The sequence below is a fragment of the Mauremys reevesii genome, linkage group 2 (genome assembly GCF_016161935.1).
Source record: "Mauremys reevesii isolate NIE-2019 linkage group 2, ASM1616193v1, whole genome shotgun sequence".
Taxonomy (NCBI): Eukaryota; Metazoa; Chordata; order Testudines; family Geoemydidae; genus Mauremys; species Mauremys reevesii.
The window spans coordinates 114,272,239-114,285,848 of record NC_052624.1 but is presented as its reverse complement, the minus strand read 5'-3'; the positions used below and the strand labels follow the sequence as shown (position 1 = coordinate 114,285,848).

General features: G+C 44.7%; 1 protein-coding gene across 8 annotated transcripts in view; it reads right to left on the bottom strand.

Moving 5' to 3' along the window:
* TGFBR1 (transforming growth factor beta receptor 1) overlaps positions 1–13,610 on the bottom strand; it is a 101,415-nt gene that overhangs the window by 35,601 nt on the left and 52,204 nt on the right. For all 8 annotated transcript variants that reach the window (XM_039521687.1, XM_039521688.1, XM_039521692.1 and 5 more), the window contains one exon: positions 9,101–9,331. In XM_039521687.1, the coding sequence (XP_039377621.1) occupies positions 9,101–9,331 (231 nt within the window). The remainder of the gene's footprint in view (positions 1–9,100; positions 9,332–13,610) is intronic.

Sequence of the window (13,610 nt, the reverse complement as noted above, 5' to 3'; positions counted from 1 at the left end):
GAGTTCCTGCACATGATCAGCCCTGTGGCCAAAGTTTGGGATGCAGTATTTGCAGCATCAACTGCGGCCTGGAGAGCGACGCTTTTGGCTGAGGGAAGATTTGGTGGTAAAGGTGACTGGAACTGGGTTCAATCTTCCATGGGGAGTTTTGTCTTTAAACTCTGCAAGCCTGGATAGGTGTTAAAATCACATTTACAGAACAGAGCTTGTTAATTGGCTATATGAAATTGAAGGCCTGCTAAGACGACTTTCCTGCCTAGGAGGTCCAATCTCTTTGACCCTTTATCCAACGGAGTGGATTTCTGAAAGTGCTGTTGAGCTCTTTCTGCAGCTGCCTGTAATCAGTGAATTAGGGAGACGATGGGAAAATAGAAAAAAGTCTGCACCCTTTGTCGGCACAAAGTAGCATCTTTCAGCCCTCTTTGGGATGGGGCGCAAGATGCTGGCGATTACCAGACCGTTCTTGCCAGTTGTCCTAGTATGGCCTCATTAATTGGAAGGGCCACCTTGGTCAGTCCCCATGTCTAAGGTAGCCAGGAGTGTGTATTAGGGATTCTGGATCTCTTCCAACAGGTTCTGCAAGTCATTAGTAACCCTCTGAAGTAGTCCCTAATATTGCCAGTGGTCATTCAGAGGAGAAGGCAGCAGGAGGATGACTGCATCATTCGGAAGTGACAGTACCAGTTCTCCCTCTCTCTCTTCAAACACCAACAAAAATGGCTGCTGAGAGGGGGAGGAGTGGGATGACTCCTGCTATGGTTCTGGGTGCCTGCCATAAGGATCCCAGAAGCCCCAGCACGACCAGAAAGAGGGATCCATCAGTCATGGTGGTCCCCATAGGAATAGATAAAAGGAGTGCCTTGGGAGTTTATCACCAGGGATGGAGTGGGGTGGGGGAGGGAGGGGGAAGAAGATAAAAATGTCTCTGCAGGTTACTGCACCATCTCAGAGATACTGTTAGGGCTATCTCTTCTGATTCAGAGAATAGCTCCACTGGTAGCAGGTGTATCGCCGGTATAGAGATGCTGCTGTTCAGTGGATTGGGATGGGGCCTCTCCTGCGACAGAGACAACAGTTCATTCTCTGGGGTAAGAATGTTTCATAGGAGGACCAGGCCCAAAAGATGTGGAGACAATGGGTAGTGGAGGAAAATATCCTCCAGCATTGCATAAATAGTCTCTGTATGGCCCAGAGCCTGCAGAGTACCCATAGACATGCGGGAAGGGTCTGGTTTTGCATCCCGCAGCTGGCCTGTCTCTGTATTGAGAAGGCAGCACTGATAGTGCATCCAGACTAGTGCTTGTGGACAGGATCTCTCTCTCACACACACACCCACACACCCACCCCCCATTGAAACTGACATCCCTCTTTTGCGCCTTACCCTCCTGTCTGAGGATCTTCGGTGCCAGTTCTGCAGGAATGGCTCAGGAACGCATTTCTTTTGGGCAGTCTGCTGCAGGGATCTGTCCTTATGCCCATGGCAGTATTTCTTAGTGTCATGTGGAGCCCTGTGTACCGAGCCCTTGGGCTTTGGTGCTAGCAGCTTGGAGTACTTCAACATGGCTTGTGCTTGGACAGGCACTATTGGTCCAGCTGAGGGTGATGTATTGTCACGGGAAGGGGTTCTCCCAGGTCTGTATCAGAATGGAGCCTCAGTCGCCTCCATTAGGCACTTCAGACAGAGCTCTCGGGCCTCTCGGATTCTGGGCAGAAAGGATTTGCAAATACTGCACTTTGCAGAGAGATATGTCTCACCCAAACAATAGAGACATCATTGCTATGGAAAACAAGCAAGACCAGGAGATGCAGTACTTGAAGTCCGGAACCCTGGGCACAGTCCCAGGGATGACTCCTCTCCCCTGCCCCGAGCCCCTGCCTAGGTGGGGTAGTCTATTCTATCTACAAACTAGAATCCCTAAGAAATATAACTATTTACAATAGTTTTACAATAACTTTTACAGATTGCACAAAAGTGAAGGAGGACCCAATTCTGGTGGAACTGGAGAGATGTTAACCTGTACTGCCCCTTATGCCCTCAGACGGAAGCACATGGGAAGATAATGCACATATGCAGGTCAACAGACACTGCTTGGATGAATTTCCAGACTCGGACGCATGGCACATATGCATACCCACATGTTAAACACACATAGGGACCAGCATTCAAAGAGGAACCATTTCTTTTCAAGTATTATCCTTATGGCTGCTCCATTCTAGGTGACTACCAAGCAGTTCCCTTTAAGGAGGGGGCGGCTTGGGAGTGGAGTCCAATATTAAAAATAAGTATAGCCAAGCCAATGCAGCTTTACAAATCAGAGTTGTGAGTTACTGCACAGCACTCAGATGTGTACAGAGGTCCAAGTTGTGGCTGTACATATTTCAATAGGAACATTTTTCAGAAAGTCTGTTGAAGTAGAAATAAACCTCGTAAAGCAAGTTCTTCCTTACCACCTTTGTGAAGATTAGAAAAAAAAGACCAGAAGATGAATGGGCTGCTTAATATGGAACTCTGAACATAATTTTGGTAAAAAATGTGGTGTGGTCATAACGTGACTATCTTTGAAAAATATTGTGAAAGGGGAGCATGTCATAAGCACATTTGCCAAACCAACGTGATGATTATCTGAAATGCTGTTTTCATCAATAAATGGAGTGAACAAGCACAATCAGTTCAAACAGTAATCTTGTAAAGTATTTAAGAACCAGACTGAGGTCCCAAACCGGAGTAGGATGTTTCGATGGGGGAAAGAAATTTCCAGGTCCCCCGAAGAACCTCATTGTCATTGGGTGAGCAAATACAGAATAAAACCTCTATTGGGGAACGGAAAGCTGTGATGGCTGACAGGTGGACCCCAATGGAGATCAGTGACAGATCCAAGAACTTTAGTTCTAGGATGTAGTCCAGTATTTGTGACAGCAATGAGATTGTTGGTGGAATGTGTTTGAGGTCACACCAGCAGCCAAATCTTGTCCATTTTTGCAAGTAAGTCTCGTGTGTAGACTGTTTTCTGCTGCATAATAGCACTTTTTACTTCCTTTGAATAGATTTTAAATCTAGGGAACCACCAACCAGCCATGCTTTGAGGCAAAAAACTCAAATTGGGGTTAAGAATCCTCCAACCTTCCTGGCAGAGAAGATGAGAGGCAGTCTGGAGAGTGATCAGTAAGGAAGCATCTGTCTGGGCCAGGCCAGAACCATTAGAATAACTTTGGCTTTGTCCTTTATCTTGAGAAGAACTCTGGATATTAGAGGAGTCTGAGGGAAAGCATTAACCCTGATGACCATGGAAGGTGAAAATGCATCCCCCCAAGGATTGGTGACCCAGCTGACCTCGAGCAGAACTGAACACATTTCTTGTTTGTGGTAGTGGTGAATGTGTCTGAGGGGTGTGTCACTGCCAAAATATGTGGTGAAGCACAATGGAATCCATCTTCCACTTGTGCTCTTGAGAGAAGTGCCTGCTGACTGTATCCACAGTCACATTCTGAGGACAATCTGATTGCATATGCATCAATTCCAAAGCTTGATAGCTTTGGTGCAGAGAGTCCCTCCCTGTCAGCAGATATAGACTATGCACGACATGTTGTCCTTCATGACCTTTATGTGTTTACCCTGTTCAAATGGTAAAAAAATTGGAGACTGAAGTATCTGACTACCTTGAGTTCTAGGCAGTTGATGTACAGAGTTTCCTCTTGAGGTCCACCTGCCCTGGGCTGTGTGGTTGTCCAAATGTGCTCCCCTAACAGGGATGCATCCACAGTTATAACATTCTTCATGGAAGGGTGGGCAAAAAAGACTCGTGCACAGATGTTTTGAGGGTATTTCCACCAACTGAGAGATTCCTTCACAAATGTGAGTATGGAAAGCAGTGCGTTTAGACTATATGCTCAGCAACTAAACAGTCCTGAACCACCTCTGAAGGCAAAGTAGTCACAGTCTTGCAGAGTCTATACTGGAACTACCAGCTGCTATGTCCCAACAGCTGAAGGCAGTCCCTGACCCAAGTTTGAGGGCTGATCTGGATTGTGTTGACCATGTCAGATAGAGCCACAAATCAACGCACTGAGAGACAGACTCTTGCTGCTATTGAACTGAGCTAGGTTCCTATGAATTCTAACCTTCGTAAAGAGGTCAAGGTGGATATTTCTGAATGGTCAACTGTAGGCCCAGTTTGAGGAAGGTCTTGCAAGTTGCCAGTGAAGTGTTGTACCGGGAACAACTTTTCAGAAGCCAAATCGTCTAGGTAAGGGAATACCAGAATTCCTCTCTGTGGAGATGTGCCTCTACTACTAAAATAAACTTTCTAAGAGACCCCTGGGGCAGATGAGAAGACAAAAAGAAGCACCCTGTACTGACCAACAATACATCATGACCCTTTTGTGAGATGGATGGTTATATGGAAATATATGTCCTGAAGGTCGAGGGCTGAGAACCAACACCCTTGCTCCGGTGATGGAATTATTGCCGCAAGTGTTACCATTTTGATTTTTTGTGCTTCCACAAACGTGCTGAATAGCCTTAAATCTAGGATGGGCCTCCAACCACCATTATTTTGGCACCAGGAAGGACCTGGAATAAAACTCCTTCCTTCTGTACTGCTTGGGAACTGGTTCTATAGCACCCAAGTGTAGGAGAGAGTCTATTTCTGGTCTTAGAAGGTGCTTGTGAGAGGGGTCCCTGAAGAGGGACAGGGCACGGTGGTTGGCAGGTGGAAGAGAAGTGAAGCGAAGTAGATGGAGTACCCCATGGAGGGGATTTCAAAAAAATGCAACTTGCCCATAACAATAAATTCCCAGGCTTGCCACAAGTCTTAAAGGCAGTTACTGAAGGGAGGAAAAACAAGTGAATCATTGCATTGGTATAAAGAGAGTATGGTAGCACAGGACTTTGATCAGTGTCTCAAAATTGGTGCTTACAGGTGGAAGGTTGTGAGGTCCAAGGTCCGGAAGTGAGTGGTTTTCTCCTTTGAAACCTAGGTCCCTTGCATATGGGTTCATATGATCCCTGGGCGCTTGAAAATAGGGCAGGGCAAGATCTCTGTGCGGTCTCGAACTTAAACTCTTTTGTGGGTAGGTTTATAGATTCCAGAGAATGAAAAGTGGCCCTAGAGTACTTTCACATGTGCAGAGACTCATCCATGCTGTCTGCAAAAAGTTTAGTGCCATCAAAAAGCAGGTCTTCGACCACAGGGTGGGCCTCCTTTGGAAATTCTGAGAGCTGAAGCCAGGAGGCCCTCTTTAGAGCTATGGCCATAGAAATGGAACAAGCAGCAGTATTGAGAGGACTGCAGAGATATTCTGGTGAGCAGCTGGCCTTCTGCAATAACTGCCTAGAACTGATCTCTGTGTTCTGCTGATAAAACACTCAAAGAAGTTCAGCTCGGTATAATCTGTGTGGTTGTACTTTGCCATCAATGCCTGGTAGTTGGCAATTCTAAATTGTAAAGTAGATGCCAAATACGATTTTCTGCTCAACAGGTTGACATGCTTATGATCTTTATCATAGGGTGTAGATATAGTATGGTGCTGCATTCCATATTTGTTATCCGCCTTGACCACCAAGGAGTTAGCGGGACGAGAAAATAAAAATGTTGAGCCCTTAGAAGGGGACATAATATTTTTATCCACTGTCTTGCACATTGGCAAAATTGTGGTCAGGGTGTGCCAGAGAACAAGGCCCTCCTGGACTCTACAAAGGTTAACAGGCAGGGGAATGTGAGCAAATGAAGCTGTATAAAGGATGTCAGGCAGCTTATGCTGCAGTTCTTTAATCTCCTCAACAGATCTGCAAAGAATCTGCAACTCTTGCTAAACTCTGGTGGTTCCAGGACATCAGCAGCCACGGATGGTGGAGGTTGCGGAACTGCTTCATCCAGGCAGGAAGAAGAGATGTTGACTGGTGGAGAGACCTCTTCATCAGCCTGAGCTTCCTGTTCCTCAAAAGGTTTCTTCCTGAAGTTCTGGTCTCCTAGATAGGGAGGGTGATGGAGGCTGTCTATGTCTGATATGGGTAGTGCTTGAGGCACTAGTTAATTGCTGATGATAGGTCATCCAAGGGTCCCAGTATGGCCAAGTGGGTGGTGCACATGGCATGGGTGCTGATACCAGCAAGATTGTGGACATCTCTCACAAGTGATTTCAATTTCCTCAGAGACCTCTGGAAAAAAATGGAGAGCTTCTATAGAGATGGAGAGGAGAGTCTTGGACAGATATTTGAGAGACCAAGTCAAGATCTTCAGAGTGAGTTAGACGAGGAGAATTCTGATGAAGTGGTGATGCACCAGAAGAAACTTGAGCTAAAACTGTCAGTACTGGACAGGTGTCCAGGGATCTGGAGGACATTGGTGCCAAAAGAAGGCTGAAGCTGAGCAATGGTGATTCGGGCATCTTGGACACTGCTAGGTCTTTGGGGAAAAAATGAAACTCCTGTGGTACTGAAAGTGTGGTTAGTATCATGTTCATGGCTTGAGCCGAAGTAATGGTAGCTGAGGGAGTTGATGGTACCATGAGTCTCTAATGCTCTGAGTGGAGTCCAGAGGGAGCCCATGCAATATTCTTCAGTGCTGAGTGAGTAGCAGTAGAGCTCTTTGTGATGCCCTGTTCCCCTGATGGCACTGGTGGCCTATCAGAGACTGACATTTTGAAGTCGTTAGGTTTAACAGTGCCCTGGGTACCTGAGAAACCATCAGCCTTGTGGGTACCAGGTCAGAGTATGATGGGTGCTGAAGTGGCTGGAGTTATCAGCAACTGTGACTTCTTTGAGGCAGATTCCTACCTGGAGAACTTGGGGCATGGCCTATGGAAATCTTATGAGAGAAGTCTTGGGTTTTCCTCTTAGATGTCCTTGAGAAGTGCAGCTCGGAGACAGTAGAGGTAGCAGACTTATTTGAAGATCAGCATATGGGGGGGTGCAGCAAGCTCTTCATCATGAAGAACCAAAATTTGATCTCCTTGTTTTTTCTGTCTCTAGATTTTCATGCTAGACCAAAGGCACTTTTTGGAAACATGAAGTTCCCTGAAGCAAAAGATGCACCAGGAGTGTTCATCACATACCAGGACTGCCTCCCGATACGATAGGCAGAACTGGGCATGCCCTTCCAGTAACAAAGCTCTGAGGAGGCGAGAAACTATTAATTAAAAAAAATAATAATTAGTTTTAAACAACTATAGCTAGTACTACTACTAAAATAAACTACTGTAAGAGCTATGGGAGCACAGCTGGAGGTAAACTCAGCATGGACAACTGTTAAGATTCAGTCTCAAGTGGAGGCAATTTGGAAGGAACTGAAGGCAGTTAGCCAGCACAGCACTATACAAAAGTGCGGAGCATGAGTAACACTGCTACATGAAATCTCCGCTCAGAGGCGCAAACTTCTTTGAAAAAAAGAGAGGGTGGTTAATGGTTAGATTTATTGACCTTGGACTTATTTTTCACAACACAAAATATTTGCAAGCTTATTTATATATCATTAGCAGTACATCACAAGAAGGTAGAATGATAAGAAGGTTAATCTATGTAATTAGTCATCTAGAGGTTGAGACCACCTTGGTCTGAAGCACACTAATATTTTCCCCACATGCCCCCCCTCTCCCCTCCCCAAGGACTTCCATGTGTTCTCGTAGTTAAAACTATTTTAAATTCTCCATTTCTTTTTTTAAATACTTCTGAATGGTTTGTACTCTTATTATGAGAGGTCCCTCACTTGCAATGGTCTCTTCACCTTTCCAAATTTTAAGAGAATGACTTTCAGATACATTTGACAAATTGAACGCAGGTTCTGAAAAATATATGGATGAACTAAGCAAAAACTGTACACTTCAGTTTTCCTTAGGGAAACTAATTTGAATAGGATATGTTAGGGACATTTTAGTATTTGGTATATTTAGCATTGGGCTTTGACTAGTTCTATTACAACTATGGAAAATGCTATGTTGATATTGCCTATCAACAGGCGCAAAAAACCCCAACAAAACTATTCAAGAAAAAGACAGGAACTGTTTGATTTGGGTGTTTTTGCAAGTCTGAGAAGTTAAATGTTAAAATTGTCTAGTAATGCTTTAATAAAATTTAAGTCATATCCAGATTAGGTCTACACACCTTCCCAAAACAGAAGGCTGCCCATCCCTTGAAAGCCAAAACTTCCTTGTCAATTTTAGGGTGTGACTTTTACTTAAGTTACAGGAGCTGACCGTTTAAGATACAGTCATATGATACTATATAAATGAAAGGGACAGCAGAGCTCAACTGGGAGTAGTATATTACTCCAAATGCAACTGTGGTAGTAAAATTGAATTAAAAAAAAGGAGTAAATCTTATTCGGGGGAGTAACTGCTTAACTTGTCACAAGATACAGAGGAGTGGAAGCTAAACAGCTTGCTGGGAGTACAGTGAATTGTTGATGCAATCATGGCTGTTGCACAAATGAGTTTTGAATGTAGCAGAAAGTTAGAGCACAAAAACACGCATATTGACCATATGACCAGCAGATTTACAGAAATGGTTCAGTAACTATACAAAACTGAGTTGTTTAGACAAGACAATTCCATTTAAATATAAGACTTAGTATGTCTGCGTGCAGGTTATGCATAATGTGCCGCCTAGTTTTGAGATCTGAGTCAATTGTTTGTTTTTTGAGGTAAATTGTATGACCAGTCATTAAAAAGTTAAACAGAAACAAATTTCATAAAACTCACATGTGATCGAGGATTACATTTGCAGCAACCTTTCCACAAGCATCAAAGAACATGAAATGTCCAGAAAGTGGCATTTGTATTTTCAATTCCCGTGAAGAGTTTGAAATAGGAGTACATGTACAATCAATAAATAACCAATTACAGAACCAGTTTCTCCTCCCTTGGTTTTCACACCTCAGCTGCTGGAACAGAGCCCCATCCTCCCTGATTGATCTAACCTCGTTATCTCTAGCTTGCTTCTTGCTTATATAGACACACCTGCCCCTGGAAATTTCCACTGCTTGCATCCGAAGAAGTGGGTATTCACCCACGAAAGCTCATGCTGCAAAACGTCTGTTAGTCTATAAGGTGCCACAGGATTCTTTGCTGAATCAATAAATAGTGAAGTTATCAAAAGCTTACTAACCTTTATTATCTGCCGCTATAAATCCAAGAATATTTTCATGACGTAGCATAACAGTTTGATAAATTTCTGCCTCACGAAACCATGACCGTTCTTCTCTTGAAGAGAATATCTTCACTGCAACTTCTTCTCCTCTCCATTTCCCTCGCCAGACTTCTCCAAAGCGACCCTTCCCAATGCTTTCTTGAAGTATGATAGTCCTTGCAATTGTTCTTTGAACAAGTAAAGGTAGACCTAAAGAAAATAAAAAAAAATAAAAAATTGAGCTTAAGCTCACTTAACTGTTAATTGAAAAGATCTGTTGCTTATAAAGCAACAGACACATAGTGCTTGCCTTGATTAGTTAAGAGCTAGAGATAAACAACAGTCCTCACCTTACTTCATACATAATCTAAAGTAGGTGTTCAATTCTTTTGGAAGATCGGTCCTTTTAAGACAAGCCTTCCTAAACATTTGTTTGGCAACTTTGAAAATACCAGCAATTACAAATACCAAATGATTAAATCAAATTCTAAAGATGGATTTGTAACAAATACAGTAAATGTGAAATTAGTTTCCTTTGAGTTTAAAGTTGTGAACTACTCGTGCATTATTGCATTCTACATTAAATGTAGCCACCCGGGAAGATATTTGGGCATCATTTCAAAAAGTGGTTTAAAAATAATAATGCAGCAATGTATGAAGAAAACTAAAACATACCACTTCATTATTTTAAAGAGAGTGATTTTATGAAAAAAAATACACCCTCATCTATCAACATCTGTTTCTAGTCCTCTACCACAAAAACTGTAGAAATAAAAGTCCTGAGAAGGAAAAGAAGTTAGAGACGTTAAGAAACTCATTTATGAACAAATATGATACAGTGGTTAGAGTGCTAGCCCACTCCAGCACAGCCTTCCTGTGTGCCCTTGGACAAGTCACTTAATCTGAGGTTTCACTATATGCAAAATGGGGATAATAGTTTGACACCTCCAAGACAAGGAAGTAATTACTGGTATCCCTTGCCAACTTGACTGGTTAGCCCATTTTCAAGGCCTACCAAGTTATTTTGGTTAGTGGGAGAAATTAATGATTGGTCAGCTTTATTTTATTTTATTTTATTTTTAATAAAAAACACACAAACCTTGTTTATTTATAAAGAATGCAAGAAGTCTTATATCCCTGAATACAACGGGAATAATCAAACAGTGGGAGATAGTTGCTTTGCTCACAGTTCCAAGTCTACTTCCAACTGGCACTTCACCCAAAAGCTCTCTACATTTTATTTTTGTGTCAGGATCATGCTACCAGAGTTTCTCCAGCTGCAAGGCCACATCCACACAAGTGAATTCAGAGCAGCACTACTGTACTGAAGCAGTCGTGCTGCTATAAGATTGCTTGTGTAGCCACTCTATACCAACAGGAGAAAGCTCTCCCGTTGAAATAAAACCACCTCAATGAGCAGTGGTAGCTATGTCAGCAGGAGAAGCTCTCCAGCCAATGTAGTGCTGTGCACACTACTACTCACGCTGATAAAAATGTATGTCACTCAGGTGGTAGCGTAGAGATGGCCTAAGGCTTCCTTGGGCACATCTATACTGGCAGAGTTACAGCACTGGTCAGAGAGCACTGAAGAGAAACCGCTGTTGTGTGTTCACGCTGTCAGCTGCCTGCACAAAAGCATGTTCACACTTGCGGCACTTGCAGTAGTATTCAGAGAGTGCACTCTGGGCAGCCATCCCACAGACCACCTCTTTCTCTTCTGCTGCTCAGAGTTGTGGGAAGGCAGAGAGGGTCGCGGGGCATCCTGGGTCGTGTCCCGATGCCTCATGATGCATTGCTTCGCATTCCAGCAATCCCTGTGCTTCCATCCACATTTGGTGCCATCTTTCAACTGTTTCTGTATTATGCACCCTGCCTCTTCAGGCTGCAGGAATGGATCCCAAACTGTTGGTCATAGCGAGCAGCATACTGGTCAACACGTCATGAGTGGCAGTGGAGTTATTCCTTAAACTACAGAGGCAAAAGGAGCGTGACATTGATCTCACCACGCATAGTAGCTATGACACGAGATTGCCTGCGGCATTCATGGAGGTACTAACCACAGTGGAACACTGCTTTTGGGCTCGGGAAACAAGCACCAAGTGGTGGGATCTCATGATGCACATCTCGGATGATGAGCAATGGCTGCAGAATTGCAGAGGAAAGCCACAAGGGAAAGTCATGGGACTGTGTGATGAGTTCACCCCAGCCGAGAATAAGAGCTGCCCTACCGCTGGAGAAGTGTGCGGCGATTGCACCGTAGAGGCTGGCTACTCCAGACTTCTACTGATCGGTAGCCAACAAGTTTGGAGTGGGAAAGTCGATGTTGGACTCATGTTGACGGAAGTGTGCAGGGCCATTAATTGCATCCTGCTCTGAAAGACCGTGACTTTCAACGTACATGACATTGTGGATGGCAACGTACATGACATTGTGGATGGTTTTGCACAAATGGGCTTCCCTAACTGTGATGGGGCAATAGATGGCACGCATATTCCAATACTGGCATCAGACCACCTAGCACATTAATTGCAAGGGGTATTTCTCAATAGTTCTCCAGGCACTTGTGGTTTGGAAAGGTGCATGATGCACACATCTTTCAGAATACTGGCCTGTTCAGGAAGTTGCAAGCAGGGAATTTCTTTCTGGACCAGATCACCACCATAGGGGAAATCAAAATGCCCATTGTGATCCTGGGAGACCCCGCCTACTCCTTACTGCCGTGGCTCATGAAGCCATACATGGGGCACCTTGACAGCAGCAAGGAGCAGTTCAACCACAGGCTCAGCAAGTGCAGAATGACTGTGGAGTGTGCTTTTGGCCATTTAAAAGCCCACTGGCGCTGCCTCTATGGGAGGCTGGACCTGGCCAATGACAATATTCCTATGCTTACAGCCACGTGTCATATGCTCCATAATATTTGTGAAGGGAAGGATGAAAGCTTCACTCAGGGCTGGACCACAGAAGCTCAGCACCTGGAAGGCGGAGTTTGAACAGCCAGAGACCAGGGATATTACAGGGGTGCAGGGTCATAAGGATCAGGGATACCTTGAGGCAGCAATTTGAAGCTGAAAGCCACTAATATTGGTTGCTATGCTCCGGAGTACAGTGCTTGTAATGCTAGGTGGTGATTGGTGCACAAGATGCAATACGTAGGTTTAACATAATTGTATGTTGCTTTGCAGTGCTCTTTTTGCTTTCAATTAATAGAACAAAGATTGCTTTCAAACCAACAATTATTTTATTAAAAAAGACAACTGGAGGAGAGAGTCAAAACAAAAAAAAAAATCAGCACTGAGGGGGACAAGAGAAGGGAAGGTCCCAGGAAGAGGGGTCACAGGACAGCTAAAGATGTGCGTATGTCCAAGTATCATATCCAACCTTCTCCTTTGGAGTACAATGCAGCGGGTACTGTACTTCAACAGGGCCAAACTGCAGAGGGATGGGTGCTGAGTGCAGTGGGTAGTGCAAGTCTGCAGTGCTAGACTGTGAGGGGGGAAGGAGTAGAATGCTGCAGGTAGAGTGGAGCCAGGAGGTTGATAAGAGTGTGTTGGCAGTGTGTGGGGGGTGCATGGGAAAGTTTTGTAACAGCAGCTGCAGGGGAGGGCAGGTGCAGTACTGCTCGGTTTGAAGAGCTAGTATTGCCTGGAGCGTGTCTGCTTGGCACTCCATTAAGAGCCACTTTGTGGCTCCATTGTAGCATGCCATGTTCTTCTTCTGGTCTCTCTTCTCGCTGCCCCGCCACTCCTTCGATTCCTGTTTCTCAGTGGCCGAGTATCATAACATCATGCAGAAAGTCCTCCTTATATCTTCTTGGCCACTTTCTAATGCTGCGCAACCGTTCAGCTGCTGATAACAGAGAGGGAGGCTGGGCTCCCAAGGTCATCTCTGATGTTTAAACGCAACATTTTACAGAAGCAGTCTTGTCTGCAACACAGAGAACACTGATATTAGTGATTTAAAACACAGCCAGTACTCACAACATCTATCACTAACTGGCTGACCCCAGGCAAGCATACACGAGCCCCAAGTCCCCCAAAATGGTGAGTAGCCGCAGGGTAAATCACTCTTCCTAGACCCTGCTGTACACAGGGCACATGGCTCTTGGGGAGAGCCAGCATTGTCGGGGGGCGGGGGGGGCTGATAATCATTCCTGTCCCCATACTTTCCACAGGATGTGATCATTCAGGAAGATATCTTGCTGCTGAGGGTGAGCAGGGAATCAAGGGAGGGTCTTCTCCAAGACTGCAGCTTCTGCTCTGGTCCCTATGTGGCTCGCCTGTGTGCAGCAATGGTCCCCCTCTCCCTCGTGACAGCACAGCGGCGCAGGAAAGTTCCCATTAACGGGGCAAGAAACAGAGCAGCTCTGCTGAAGAATCTGTGGCAGCAGATTGCCCAGTATCTCCAAGAGAATTTCCTGGAGATCTGAGGCAGATTCCCCATGAAGTGAGGGAGTCAATCAACAACCTGTTCCACCGCTCAGACTAGGCAG